The sequence below is a fragment of the Malus sylvestris genome, chromosome 1, assembly GCF_916048215.2.
Source record: "Malus sylvestris chromosome 1, drMalSylv7.2, whole genome shotgun sequence".
Taxonomy (NCBI): domain Eukaryota; kingdom Viridiplantae; phylum Streptophyta; class Magnoliopsida; order Rosales; family Rosaceae; genus Malus; species Malus sylvestris.
In genome coordinates this window covers 12,363,430-12,376,788 of record NC_062260.1, presented here as the reverse complement: position 1 = coordinate 12,376,788, position 13,359 = coordinate 12,363,430, and the positions used below count along the sequence as shown (strand labels likewise).

Here is a 13,359-nt window from a genome sequence, read left to right as displayed (position 1 = left end):
TGGCGTGACTGCTGGGTTCCCGGGCTATAGGGTGGTGGCGGCTAAATTTTTTGCAAAAACACCGCAAATAACTAATCGTTTACTTGTTATTGGTTGCGTGTTTCTTCAAGCTTAACCTCTAGTTCTACCACCCGTTTAGCATTAACTTCTTCCTTCCTTCTCAATTCATTATTCTCAGTCAACAAAACTGCCACTGAACTCCTGGATGATCTTCTGGAAGAATTAGAACTAGAAGCTGAATAATATGCACACGACACCATATCCGGAGTCACACCATGTCCATACCCTCGTACTCTATTATGACGCTCAGGACCCATAGTCTTTACATAAACCCGGGTCCTAAGGTCATCACTATTCTCTTGCCCAGACTCAATCATAGTTTGAATATACCCCTCCATAGTTGCCTAGCAATAAAAATTTTAAAAATAAAAATTCAACTGCAAATAATAACAATAATATACTACCACAAAAAAAAAAAAAAAAACAATTACCCCAGTAAGCTCAGATGTTTCATCAATCCAAGAGTTATCCTTCCGAGTATGACAGTAATGAAAAAACGAAACAGGATCTGCCTCCTTCCCATGCTTTTTCCTCTATAATTATAAGTCAATAAAAAAAAAACCAATTTTCAGCAACCATCAAACTAAAAATAAATTTCTATCAATTACATACTAAATTTAACATTATCTACAATTCTTCAAAATGTACAACCCTTACAAGTTCTGCATGTATTCTTGCATAAGATTTTGCACCCGTTGTGTGATTCATTGTTTTTAATCGTCGATTATGCTTATTTTTTGAGGCAATCTCTTGAAAAAAAAAAAAAAATTTGTTGATGTACAAAACAGGAGGGGTCTTGGAACAACGTAAATTCGACTGTGAATCTGCAAGAAAGTAAATAACACAAGATGTATCGTGGTTCACCCCAATGTTTGGGCTACGTCCACACTGATATTGTATTTCTCTGTTAGTGAGAGGATTGTGAGGGAGGGAGAGCTTGAGAGCTTTGCCCTGAATATGAGAGGCTTGAGGCCTTGGGGATCTCAGGCCTAAGAATTGGCCTCTCCTCAATGAGGAGAGTAAGGAGTCCCTTTTATAGAATAAGGGCTTCTCACTTATTACATATTTGCCCCTTCCTTTATAACATAATTACATTTGAGTCCCCCGAGTATTTATACGAGGTCTAAATACGGAGGCCCTAAGTATGGTACAAACAGTAGTCCCCCAAGTCCTCAGTCAAGAGAGTCTTTTGGCTGGAGACTTGAAATTCAGTCCATGTGTAAGCCGAAGTAACTAGATGTCGTCTAGAACTGATACTCGATATGAGGCGGTGCCCAATCCGACATGATGCTTAACTAGAAGTAGCACATGTTGCGAGGCTGCTCTGCTTATGGCTTATGTTGCCTTGGTTGGCTCGGCTTGTGGTGTTGAAGGTGAGGGAGTCCTTTTTATAGAAAGGGCTCGCTCCTCAATACATGAATGATGGGCTAAGAGTGATGCTCACGGTGAGGCGGTTGCTCAGCATACGGCGATGCTCTTTAATGATGGTGAAAGAGTCATTTTTATAGAATAAGGGTTCGCTCCTCAATACATAAGTGATGGGCTAAGAGTGATGCTCGTGGCAAGGCGGTTGCCCAGCAGGCGGTGATGCTCTCTAATGATGGTGAGAGGTCCTTTTATAGAATAAGGGCTCGCTTCTCAATACATAAGTGATGGGTGCTCTCTAATGAAAGTGAGGGAGTCCTTTTTATAGAATAAGGGCTCGCTCCTAAATACATAAATAATAGGCTAAGTCCCCCAAGTATTTTTCATGAGGCCCAGTTGAGGCCCAATATATGGTACATAATGTAGTCCCCCAAGTCTTCAGTTAATAGGGTCTGTTGGCTGGAGACTTCAAATTGAATCCATGTATGGGCCGAAGTGGCGGTTGTTCAAAGGTGGTATTTGTATTACCTTCACCGAAGCTTTGTAGGTGAAGCTTTGCAGGTGAAGCTTTGAAGCTAGAGCTCTATAAATGAAGCTTTTGAAGCTAGAGCTCTGTAAATGAAGCTTTTGAAGCGAGATTGACATTAGTGATGCTCATGAATGTTTATGTTGATTGACATGAGTGATGCTCATGGATGTTGACATGAGTAATGCTCATGAATGTTGACATGAGTGATGCTCATGAATGTTGACATGAATGATGGTCATGAATGTTTATGTATGATTGTCATGAGTGATGCTCATGAATGTTTATGTATGAATGACATGAGTGATGCTCATGTATAATTTTGGAGTACTGGACGTATTTTTGATCACCTAGTGGATGATAATAGCGGCAGGCTACCGAATAATTTTGAAGTACTCGGCGTACTTTTGATCACCTGGTTGGTAATAATAGCGGCAGGTTGCCGAATAATTTTGGAGTATTAGGCGTACTTTTGATCACCTGGTTGGTGATAATAGCGGCAGGTTGCTGAATAATTTTGGAGTACTGGGCGTACTTTTAATCACCTGGTTGGTGATAAGAGCGGCAGGCTGCCGAATAATTTTTTGTAGTAATGGACGTAGCCCTCCACATAACATTCCAGCCCATTATTTTGGGCTTGCCCTTTTTTTATTTTTTTATTTTTTTATTACCCTTTGATGGGGTTTATACAGATGTCTGTGAAAGATAAGAAAAATAAATCACATCATTCAAAACTAAATCCGACCCTCTGCTCAATGGGTCACGCCCATAATTCCCTTTTCTGCATGCTATCACCACCGCAATTATGTCTGCTTTTGCTTTCTGCTTTTCTTTTTGCTTTTCTTTCTTGGAGGACCGCTCTTTTTAGGAATAATGATGCTCGGCGTCTTGTCAATCCAACGTCCCAAGGCATTGCTTATAGTGGGATGGCAAACAGCTTGGCATCATTAAATGTCTAAATTCTTTTATCATCGTGGTCGCCGGACCACTTTCCAGTTGTGTGTTTAAAGGAACCTGCTTTACCTTCACTGCTTTTTCTGTCAGATGTCACCAAACCGCTTCGAAATCCAACCCGGAATTTCGTACTCCCGCCTCTAAACCTTCTTATACATGGCGATCAAATTGCTGCCGTCGAACAGTAGGCGCCCGGTGAGTAGGACGAAAAGGATGACGCCGCATGACCATGCATCGGCTTTTGAACCGTCGTAGCCGTGCCAGTAAACCACCTCAGGTATTGTGTACGAGAGGGTCTCATAAGCGGTGTGGAGCAGCCCATTTTTAAGCTGATCGGGTAAGGCGGAGAGTCCGAAATCAGACACTTTCAAGTTGCCGTTCTTGTCGAGCAAAAGGTTCTAGGGCTTCATATCGCGGTGAGCGACGCCATTTTGGTGGCAGGAGTGCAACGCCGAAACGAGCTGCTAGAAGTAGCGGCGAGCAAGGGATCCGGCGATTTACCGTGGCGCAACAGCAACCCAGAAACTGTGAAAAACAATCCAGAAACCTAGAAACTGTGAAGACCAATCCAGAAACTGTGAAAAACAATCCACATAAGTTGGATCCTTAGGAACGCGAACGACGTGAGCGAAGACAAAATTGGCGTGGGCGGAAGCTGGCGAGGCAGAGATGAAGTTGTTGTGAGAGATTTCTGCCACTCTATTTCTGATTCTGAAAGAGTGGAGCTTTAAGACTTAATTGAAGAGTTTGTAGTCTCTGTAAAAAGAGAGAGGTTTCTGATGGTGTCTAGATTTCTGGGAAAACTCTGGGTTGTTAGGTTTTTTTCCAGATTTTGCAGATTCAAGGTGGAGTGTAGTGAGGTCTCACGGTGGTGAGATGAAAAAATGAAAAAGAACCGACATAGCTTTTCGTGTCGATTCTCATAGACGGCGCCAAATGTTGATGCACAAAACCGGAGGGGTCTTGGAACAACGTAAATCCGACCGTGAATCTGCAAGAAAGTAAATAACACAAGATGTATCGTGGTTCACCCCAATGTTTGGGCTACGTCCACATTGATATTGTATTTCTCTGTTTGTGAGAAGATTGTGAGGGAGAGAAAGCTTGAGAGCTTTGCTTGAGAGCTTTGCCCTGAATATGAGAGGCTTGAAGCCTTAGGGATCTCAGGCCTAAGAATTGGCCTCTCCCCCATGAGGAGAGTGAGGAGTCCCTTTTCTAGAATAAGGGCTCCTCATCTATTACATATTTGCCTCTTCATTTATTACATAATTACATTTGAGTCCCCCGAGTATTTATACGAGGTCTAAATACGGAGGCCCTAAGTATGATACAAACAAGCGCAAAATATTACGTGAACACTAAGATGCCTACAATCTTTCAATCCCTATCATGTAGGCATAACTATTAGAATTTTCAATTTCTATCTTTCAACCCTCGAACTCTATCACGATTGCCATCTTTTAATTTTCAACACCTATTATAGCAAAAACAAGTTAAAAGAACAACAAAAAGTTATCAAAATTTTGCTCATCTAATCCATTCTAATAAATAACAACCAAAAGTTATCAAAATGATAACGAAAACAAATTAAAATAACAACAAATTAAAATAACAATTAAAGTGCAAAACAAATTAATTTAACATAATATACTCTTATGTTAGTTTAACATAAATGCTTATAAATATTATTCATTTCCATTTTCTCATAACAATTCAAGTGACAAAATTAATTAATTCGACAAAATATTTATTAATTTAACAAAAATAGTAGAAAATTATCTAAGTACTTAAATTAGAATTTTTAAATAAATAAACTTGTGTATTATACAATTTAAAATTTAAAGAATTTAGTGGTAGAAACCTGAATTATGGAAGAATTCCAACGTCGATCAACTCTTTATGTACTCAACCAGCTCAAATAAATTCCCTACAAAAATAAATTGTAAATAAAAATTAAACATAAAAGGAGAAAATAAAAATATTAGAAGCAAGAAAAACTTACTATTGTGAAGAAGGAACAAATGAAGTTGGAAGAACAAATAAGAAAGGCGCAAGAGAGAGAACACGGGAGGGTTTGTAAATTGGAAAAACGACTAAGTAAAATGCAAGAGAGGAAGAAGAAAACACGGCATGGAGGGGGGGGTTTATAAATACCATCAAGCTGTCGCTTACAATAGACACCAGGTTTCCAAATATTTAAAAAACTAAAATCTATGTCGCTCATAACCGACGCAGACTTTAAAAAATTTAAAAAAATAAGGAAAAGTTTGTGTGGTGTCGAAATAAGGACAATTTTGCGTCGGTTAAAACCGACGTGTCCCTGACAGCCTCCACAGTCGTATCAGCGGCCTCGAAATAAGACAAGTTTGCGTCTGTTCAAACAGACGTTATGCCCTACATTGATACTTTATGTCGCTTAAAAGCGACACCAGTGTTTAAAAATATTAAAATGTATGTTTACGTCGATTTAGAAGCGACACCAGTATTTAAAAAATATTAAAATGTATGTTTACGTCGGTTTTAAAGCGACACCAGTACTTTATGACGCTTATAAGCGACATTAAATCCGACGTCATGTTCAGTTAGTGTCGCAATTGTCTTGTCCGCCACTATATTAGATTAAACCGACACCACCCATTGACACTATAAGATCATTTTGTAGTAGTGTCAATTGAATACATTCCCCTAAATTTACAAACTAAATGATGTGTCACAAATAGGAAATAAGCACGTTTATCAACGTTTAAATAATAATTCACTCATAAACTTCCATGTCATTTAGTTTACAAAATTTAATTTACAAATTTAGTCTCCTTAACATTACTAAAAAATCAAATGCTCATGCTCATGCTCATGCATGCATGTATATGAGCAAAAATGAATTCATGCGATGAGGTAAATTTGGGCCAACTAAGTCGGATATGTGTATAGAAAACGTGGGATCCAAACTAGCTAGATGGCAAAATTATGATCCCACGTTGTAACATGTATCTTAATTAGCGACGTATTATTATATGATTTTTGATAATTAGGCACATGAGAGAATTGGGATATTGCGAAGCCAATAGAGGAATACAAGGTAGGGAGCTTTGAAACAAAATAAATAAATAAATAAATAAATATATATATATATATACACACACACACACAGAGAGCTTAAGGGGAGGGATCCCCATTTTTTGAAAAAAATGGGGATTAGGTGTGGGGCCCACTTCACATCTAATTTCAACGATCCGAACCGTCTATTTTGTTAGTCTCGATTCATAAATCATCCTTGTAAAAATTCAATTTAATCCGAAATCATTTGCCTATTTAATTATCAATATCAAATTTTATATTTTCTTATATAACAAAGTATTCGTTCATTTCCTTGAATCCAATTAGATGTCTTAAACATTTCCAATTTAGCTAATATTTTGCAAGGATGATCTATGAATCGAGACGAGACTAACAAAATAGACGGTTCTGATCGTTGAAATTAGATGTGAAGTGGGCCCCACACCTAATCCCCATTTTTTTCAAAAAATGGGGATCCCTCCCCTTAAGCTCTCTGTATATATATATATATATATATATATATATATATATATATATATAAAGATTTAGGTAATTTTTGTAAGCATTTTGCAGCTTTTTGGCGGCGACAAGGATGGTTCTAGTTCCGCACGAACAGTCATTGTAACTTCCAATTTCTCATAATTATGAGAATTTTGTTTTGGATAATATTATTCATACACTTATTTTTGTCTCTTACATTTTTATTGATTTTTATTAATTTATTGATTTTTTTTTCAATTCATTCGATCTTACAGACGAAAATCAAAGTAAAAATGGGCATTGGGATAACATTGCCCATCTTTATGAGACTGCAACACTCTCTTTTAAATTGAATAATCTACTTATATCTACTGATATTCTTATTCACTTGTAAGATAACGAGTACGATACCAATTGTTGTTTTGCATCTCTTGATATAAATATAGTTTAAGTTAGAAAAAAAATCTGTTCATATTATACCATATGCTTATTTGTTAATTATACTATATTTTAAATATAAACTCGGATCACACTAGAGGAGTGACGGTGTAATCACACCATGCTCATGTAAATTAAGTGACCATTGGACGCATAGCCTAGGAAAAGAAAAGCGTGAGTATAGATATATAAAATGCATGGAACGGTTAGGACTGTGTATAACAAAGACAATATACGAGGATAGTGGGGAAGAAAAACACAATTAGATATAAGAGGATTTAAGATCTATATGAAAGATATTGAATATTCATTATTTCATACTAACCACCAATATTATGTCATTTGAATCTGGCAGTTGTTTGAAGCAACGACTTGTGTACTATTCGTTAATTCATTTCTTAGTACTGGTGGATATGGGCTGTTGGCTGTATTAGCCAGCAACTCAGCCAATGACGACTTGAAGCAAATTATGCATGGACGCACGCTTAAGCCTTAAGCATCATTCAATTGTAAACCCAAGTCATAAACTGCTAAATATTGCATGTAGGCGTGCAAGATTAACCACTTGCATCGTTAAAATAAGAGATTCCAATATTTTCCAATAAGTTGGTGCTCAATCATTTTGCAGTAATTATATCATCCACTTGTAACTTTCCATCTGCGGTGATTTACGGCTCAAAATTAAGTTGATACAAAAATTCGGTTTGAGATTGACTTTTTAGTTGGATTCCTTGTTTAGGGGAGAGACGTTGTTAATTACCTATTTGATTAATTAGGAATTGAATTTACTTCCAATTAAGATTGGAATTCTCATTGTGACCTAAGTTCTATGCACTATAAATAGGACCTTAAGGTTGGTTTATTTTGCGTGGCTTATTTGAGTGCCAAATTTGTGTGAGCCAAGTTGTATGTGACTTAAACAGCAATTTGGGAGAATCTCTTCCGCTTGTTTTGGGTTCTCTTTTTATGGGACCATGAATTTTTAGGGCCGGACTAACCCAAATATAGTTACCTCAGAAGTCCATTCATGAACTCACAAGCTCCTGGCGGAGCTGTATCAGATGGAGTAGCGGTGCCACCATCACTCTACTCCGAGACACTAGGCGGATTCCTAGCGACTCAACTGGATGACCATGCTTGTTCTACAAGACACGCGATCTGATCTGAATATGGATTACACATATTAAAATTTGAAATGACCAAAATATCCCTAACTTCACTTTTTTCAAAACCAGAGAATTTAACGAAATAACTTCAATTAAATCTCCAAAATATTTCAATAATGAAATAAATCATTAAGTTTGGGATAGGATATCACAAATAATCTAAGCGCATCTTCTTCGAGCTAAAAATAATTGAAAACACTAGCTTTCTGAAGAATAATACCCTTCTCAATTCCCATAATCGGATAATACTCCACCATAACCAACATCAAAACGTCATCATATAAGAAACCCTAGAGCTTTTTTTTTTTTTTTTTGATAAGAAGAAACCCTTGAGTTAGCACAAACAAAGATTCCTATTTTGGACACTGAGGATGTAAAATGTAAAACAACATTTTAAATGTGCTTACCAAAATGATTTTGTAACACACGAATTGCATCTTTTTCTCCACCTTTGAAGGGTCAATCAAACCATGCTGCGCAAAGGGGAAAATGATGAAAGGATGCCGTCATGGTGAGCAAAGACATCTGCTTTACCATCCTCTGACTTAACATACATCCACATCTACTCGTACATAATTAACCTATGCTCAGCGACAAATTGACAAAGAAAAATGAAACAAATTCGATGATGTGAGCGTTGGTTAATAAACAAACAAAACCACGATGCTTCTGTAACCTTCACCATCAATTTTTACCAGGATTCATAATAAATAGATCCAGTTGAAAATTTGAATTTCAAAACCACGATGGCAAAAGAAAACAAGAAGCCAAAGTCATCAAACTAGATGTCAAAGTCAGCAACTCAGGCCTTTATCTCCATCCAACAGAAAATTTTCCGGTGATTATTACTCTCTCTGTCCATCTAAAGAAAAACAGGACGAGTTCCTTTTGATTAAGAGAAAGTGATTATTTTGATTCAGAATTAGTTTGGATAGGCCATTTTCATTAGTTTACTAAAAAAATATATGATAATATTTTTTGAAGTGCAAATAGTAGTATGTAAAAGGGGTGTGCTATCCACACACCACACTTTACTTCTCACACACGCCTTAATAATTTATGTCCGTTTATCTTCTTCAATTCATCCGATCCGACGGTTGAAAATTAAAAAGGTGTGTGATAAGTAAAATGGGGTGTGAGCATATCACACCCCTATCTAAAAATGGACCTGGATCCCTTCTGGACCCAAAAAATTTGAGTTTAAGGATCAAATAATCTGGACCGTTGAAATTTGATCAAACGGCTACAAATAGGAGGCCCCTTGAAAGTTATAACAATTGTAATCATTAAATCAAATTTAAACTGCCCGGATTATTTGATCCTTAAGCTTAGATTTTTTTGGTTCGGAGGGGATCCGGTTCCCCTAAAATAATGCCAATAATATGTTTATACTCGTTAATAAGCCCTAGGGTGGATTTGGGTTTTTTGGTTGAAGGTTCCGTTTGAAAAGCCCAAATTGAAAGCGTATGTTTTTTTTTTTTTGAAGTGTAATTGAAAGCGTATGTAGTTACCATTTTGTAATCGTTGATTTATAAATGAGGACTGATGACCACTCGAGTAGTCGTTGCCCAAAAGTGTTATATTTGAATGAATGAGGAAATAGGATCCCATCCGGATCCTATTTGTAGAAATTCAAATAATCAATCAATCGTGTCCGTTCATAGTATATCGTGCGGTTAAAATTTTTTAAAATTTTTTTATTTAAAATTAAATATAAATAGTACCTAACGAAAATTGACTGCACGATGTACGATGAATGTGTGCGATTGATTGATCCTCCAGATCCTAAAATTATGTATGTTCATTGTACATCGTATGATCAGAAATTATTTGAAATACTTTTATTTAAAATTAAATATGAACAATACCTGACGAAAACTGATTGCACGATATATGATGAACGGACGCGATTTGAGAATTCTCGAGATCCGCATTCTATTTGAATGAATTTTCTTTGAATAAAGTTGATGCCAACATTGTGTCAACAAAGGTGACTCCAACGTTGTGTACATATTGCAAATGAGCTTTGATTTTCTTCTCGAAAAACTCATGATGGAGCGTGTTAGAGAATAAGAAAGTAGAAAGTATTAGGAGGGATTAAGATTTCTGCCCTTGTGTATTTATTTTTAATAAAAACAATATACACACTAAGAGGGGCAGGATTAAACTGCTATAGAATTTAACATTCACGAGATTCGAACCTATCATCTGTATTTACAAATTAAGAAGAATACCACTAGACCATAGTACTAAGTAACCTCTTGTATCTTGTTTTTTTATAAATACCAACCTTGCCCCAGTGCGAGCAGAGAAACAGTTCGAAGCTTAAAAAAATTGAGAGCACAAAAAATATTAGGGTACATTATATGTTATTTTCGTATAAATATGGACAATTTAATCCATCATCAAAGTGTTTCTTTACCAGCGGTGGTACTTGTTGCATTTAGTATGTATGAGTTGGCGTGCTGAATCCCTCGTAAATTTCTCCCTTCTTTATGTTTAAATATTTAGCAGGCACATCAACATTTTTCTTTTTATACGGGCACCAAATTATTTATAGGGATATTAAAAACGAAAAAACTACCAATTGAACAGTGTTCTCCTTCAAGAAAATTAGTAAATGAACAATGTCTCATTTCTTTAAACTTTTTTTTTTATCTCATTAATGATTCAACGCCAAAAAAATTTCATGAATCATCAAATTATCATCCAAACTCAAAACCTTGTCATCTTGATTTTCCAAACCTATGCCTCCAAAATGTGTTAGTGTTTCATATTCGAATTAGGGTTTGATTTTATAAATTGTAAATCAATGAGAAATTGACTTAACTAATCAACGAAGAGAGAAGATGGAGTATGTTGCTCCTCTTGAATTTGATTTCTCAGTAAATAGGAATGAGCAAGATGACCATTGCAAACATTGTCCTGCTACGCATGACTCAACTCACTTGCACAACACGTATTCAACTTAAGATACACAACTGGTATATATAACATCTGCCATGCACTAGTTCTAATCTTGGCCATTCATTACAAACAATAACATAAGAACAAATAAAACCATAAATTCAACATTTAAACAAAGTGTAATTTGCACAATGCGTATATCTTTTGTACAATTCTAAGGTTTGAGTGCTAGAAGGTATTCATCTCCCATCTATAGCTCTCAAAATTAATTTATTTTTACTTTTAATCTTGGCATCGTTTACGCATTCAGTTGTACTCTCTATATTGCATAAGTTTCCTCCCCATTGGTTGTAATCATTTTTTAGTCCATATATATTAGTTTCTAATTCTGATATTTTATCACTATTAATAAAATTAATTAGTTTATAAAAGAATGTCTATTAATCAATTTACAAACGGCACCATTTGAAATTTTGCTCCAAGCATTTGAAAATTCAGAACCGGCCCTGCCTTCTTAGTGTGTGAGATTTTGAGAAAATTCTCAAATACTCCGTTTAAAATTGATTTTGCCTATTTAACTCTTCATAATAGTCCTATAGAGATGCATATTGTTCTTGGATGCTCCCTTGTGAAGAGGTGGGAAAATGGATTTTTAATCAGTCACATATATATATATATCCATGTTTGACATAATATTTAACACGAGTTTTGAACCAATAGAGTAGTCCATTTTTAATGGTTGTAATGTAGTCTATAATTTATTTGGCATAATTTTTCAGAAAAATAAAACATTTGAATTAAAAATCCGAAAGCTTTCTATTTATAACATCTTTTCCAAAAACAATCCACTTACTTTCCGATCTTTTCATCTTCATCCTCTCCTACGAACGTTTCTTTTCGTGTTCATCCACTCTTATTTGATTGAAAAGAAATAAGAGAATGAAATATTCTGAAACTTTTGGTCTTCATCCGCTTTTATTTTTATTTTCCCACCTTTTTTCTTTTCATTCTCTTATTGCTTCCTCTTTTTTCCGCACAAAGCTTCGTACCCCCACGGAACTCACCAACATTGCTATGGGGATCATGGTCCTCTCCTGAGCAAAGGGTGAGGATCCTCTTGACCAAGCCTATTGGACCGTTGAAATTTTATCCAACGGCTACAAACAGATGATCTCTCTAAAAGTTATAATAATTGTAACCGTTGGATAAAATTTCAACGGCCCCGATGGGTTTGGTCAGGATGATCCTCACCCTTTGCTCAGGAGAGGATCCTGATTCCTGCTATGGTGCTTTGATTATTCCTTCAATTTTCACACCTGTGTATATTATTTTGTAGCCATGAAAATTATGTAGGATTCTTCTTATACTGTTAATAAAACACCAAACCAGTTTAGACTATAGCTCTTAACTACCAAATTCGGTGAAAGTATAAACCAGAGCAGATCATAGTGCCACGGATCCGCCCCCATATATGTATATGTATATGTATATGTGTGTGTGTGTGTGTGTGTGTGTGTACACACGTTGCATATCGGCAACTGACTTAACCTTGGATTGAATGGGTTCAAAACTAGCGTTAGTGAGGTAGATTAGCTAATTCATGCTAGTAGTACATTGACTACAAGAAATAGTTTAGAGAGTACATTCATTTTGGTATGACATACCTGAAAATTAAGGTATGAGATTACTAATGAGAGTTGTTTATTTCATAATCATTATTTCTTACTTCATTTGTTCTCATACTTTGTTAGTTTGATGACTCAACCACTGTTCTAAAAATCTCCGCCTAGACGCTAGGTGGCTGGTCACCGTCCTGATTAATGCCTAGGTGTTTGAAAATTGAGAAATGGTGCCTAGACTGCCTAGGCACCCCCCTAGGTTGCAACTCACTTAGACAGAAAATAGATAACTTTCATTTTGAATATTTTTTTCAATAAATTGTAAGAGACTTGTTGAATACTTAAATGAACACACATTATAGGCTTGTTCCCCATGTTTTTATTATATTCCAATACTTCATAATATATATGTCATTCTATTTTGTAGTTTATGATGAAATTATATATATTTTAAATATAAATAGACACTTATTTATATGAAATATAATAGATTTACTTAAATTCGCCTAGTCCGCCTAGGACCCCCCTAGCCGCCTAGGCCCCACCTAGCCGTCTAGGCGCTAGGCCCCAACCGGCCGCCTGACTAGCACCTAATGTCTTTTAGAACCTTGGACTCAACAAATCACCACCTTAATTTTTTTTATAAAAGTAATATTATTAATAACTACATTTCGTGTGAGTTACCCTTTACTCTAAAACTCAAACAGAGTAATGTGGCAATGGAGTACTCTTTTACATATTTGAATTTCGACCTTAAATTCAATTTTGTGGTCTTCCTTTGTGAGCT

The 13,359-nt window shown here is 36.0% G+C and overlaps 1 protein-coding gene across 1 annotated transcript; it reads right to left on the bottom strand.

The window, feature by feature from the left end:
- Positions 1-86: 86 nt before the first annotated feature.
- Positions 87-8,608, bottom strand: LOC126610978 (CBL-interacting serine/threonine-protein kinase 10-like). The gene is made up of 4 exons (XM_050279192.1): positions 8,516-8,608; positions 3,052-3,234; positions 492-593; positions 87-404 (listed from the first exon to the last, which is right to left on the bottom strand). Exons 1-4 carry the CDS (start codon positions 8,606-8,608, stop codon positions 87-89), a joined length of 696 nt encoding a protein of 231 aa, XP_050135149.1.
- Positions 8,609-13,359: the final 4,751 nt, after the last annotated feature.

Excerpts from the sequence above, each read along its gene's own strand:
- LOC126610978 (XM_050279192.1), bottom strand. The coding sequence starts at position 8,608 with ATGTGGATGTATGTTAAGTCAGAGGATGGTAAAGCAGATGTCTTTGCT. Across the intron at positions 3,235-8,515 it reads TTTCCCCTTTGCGCAGCATG|CTTAAAAATGGGCTGCTCCA; the intron begins GTTTGATTGACC and ends TTACCCGATCAG. Across the intron at positions 594-3,051 it reads TGATCGCCATGTATAAGAAG|AGGAAAAAGCATGGGAAGGA; the intron begins GTTTAGAGGCGG and ends TTATAATTATAG.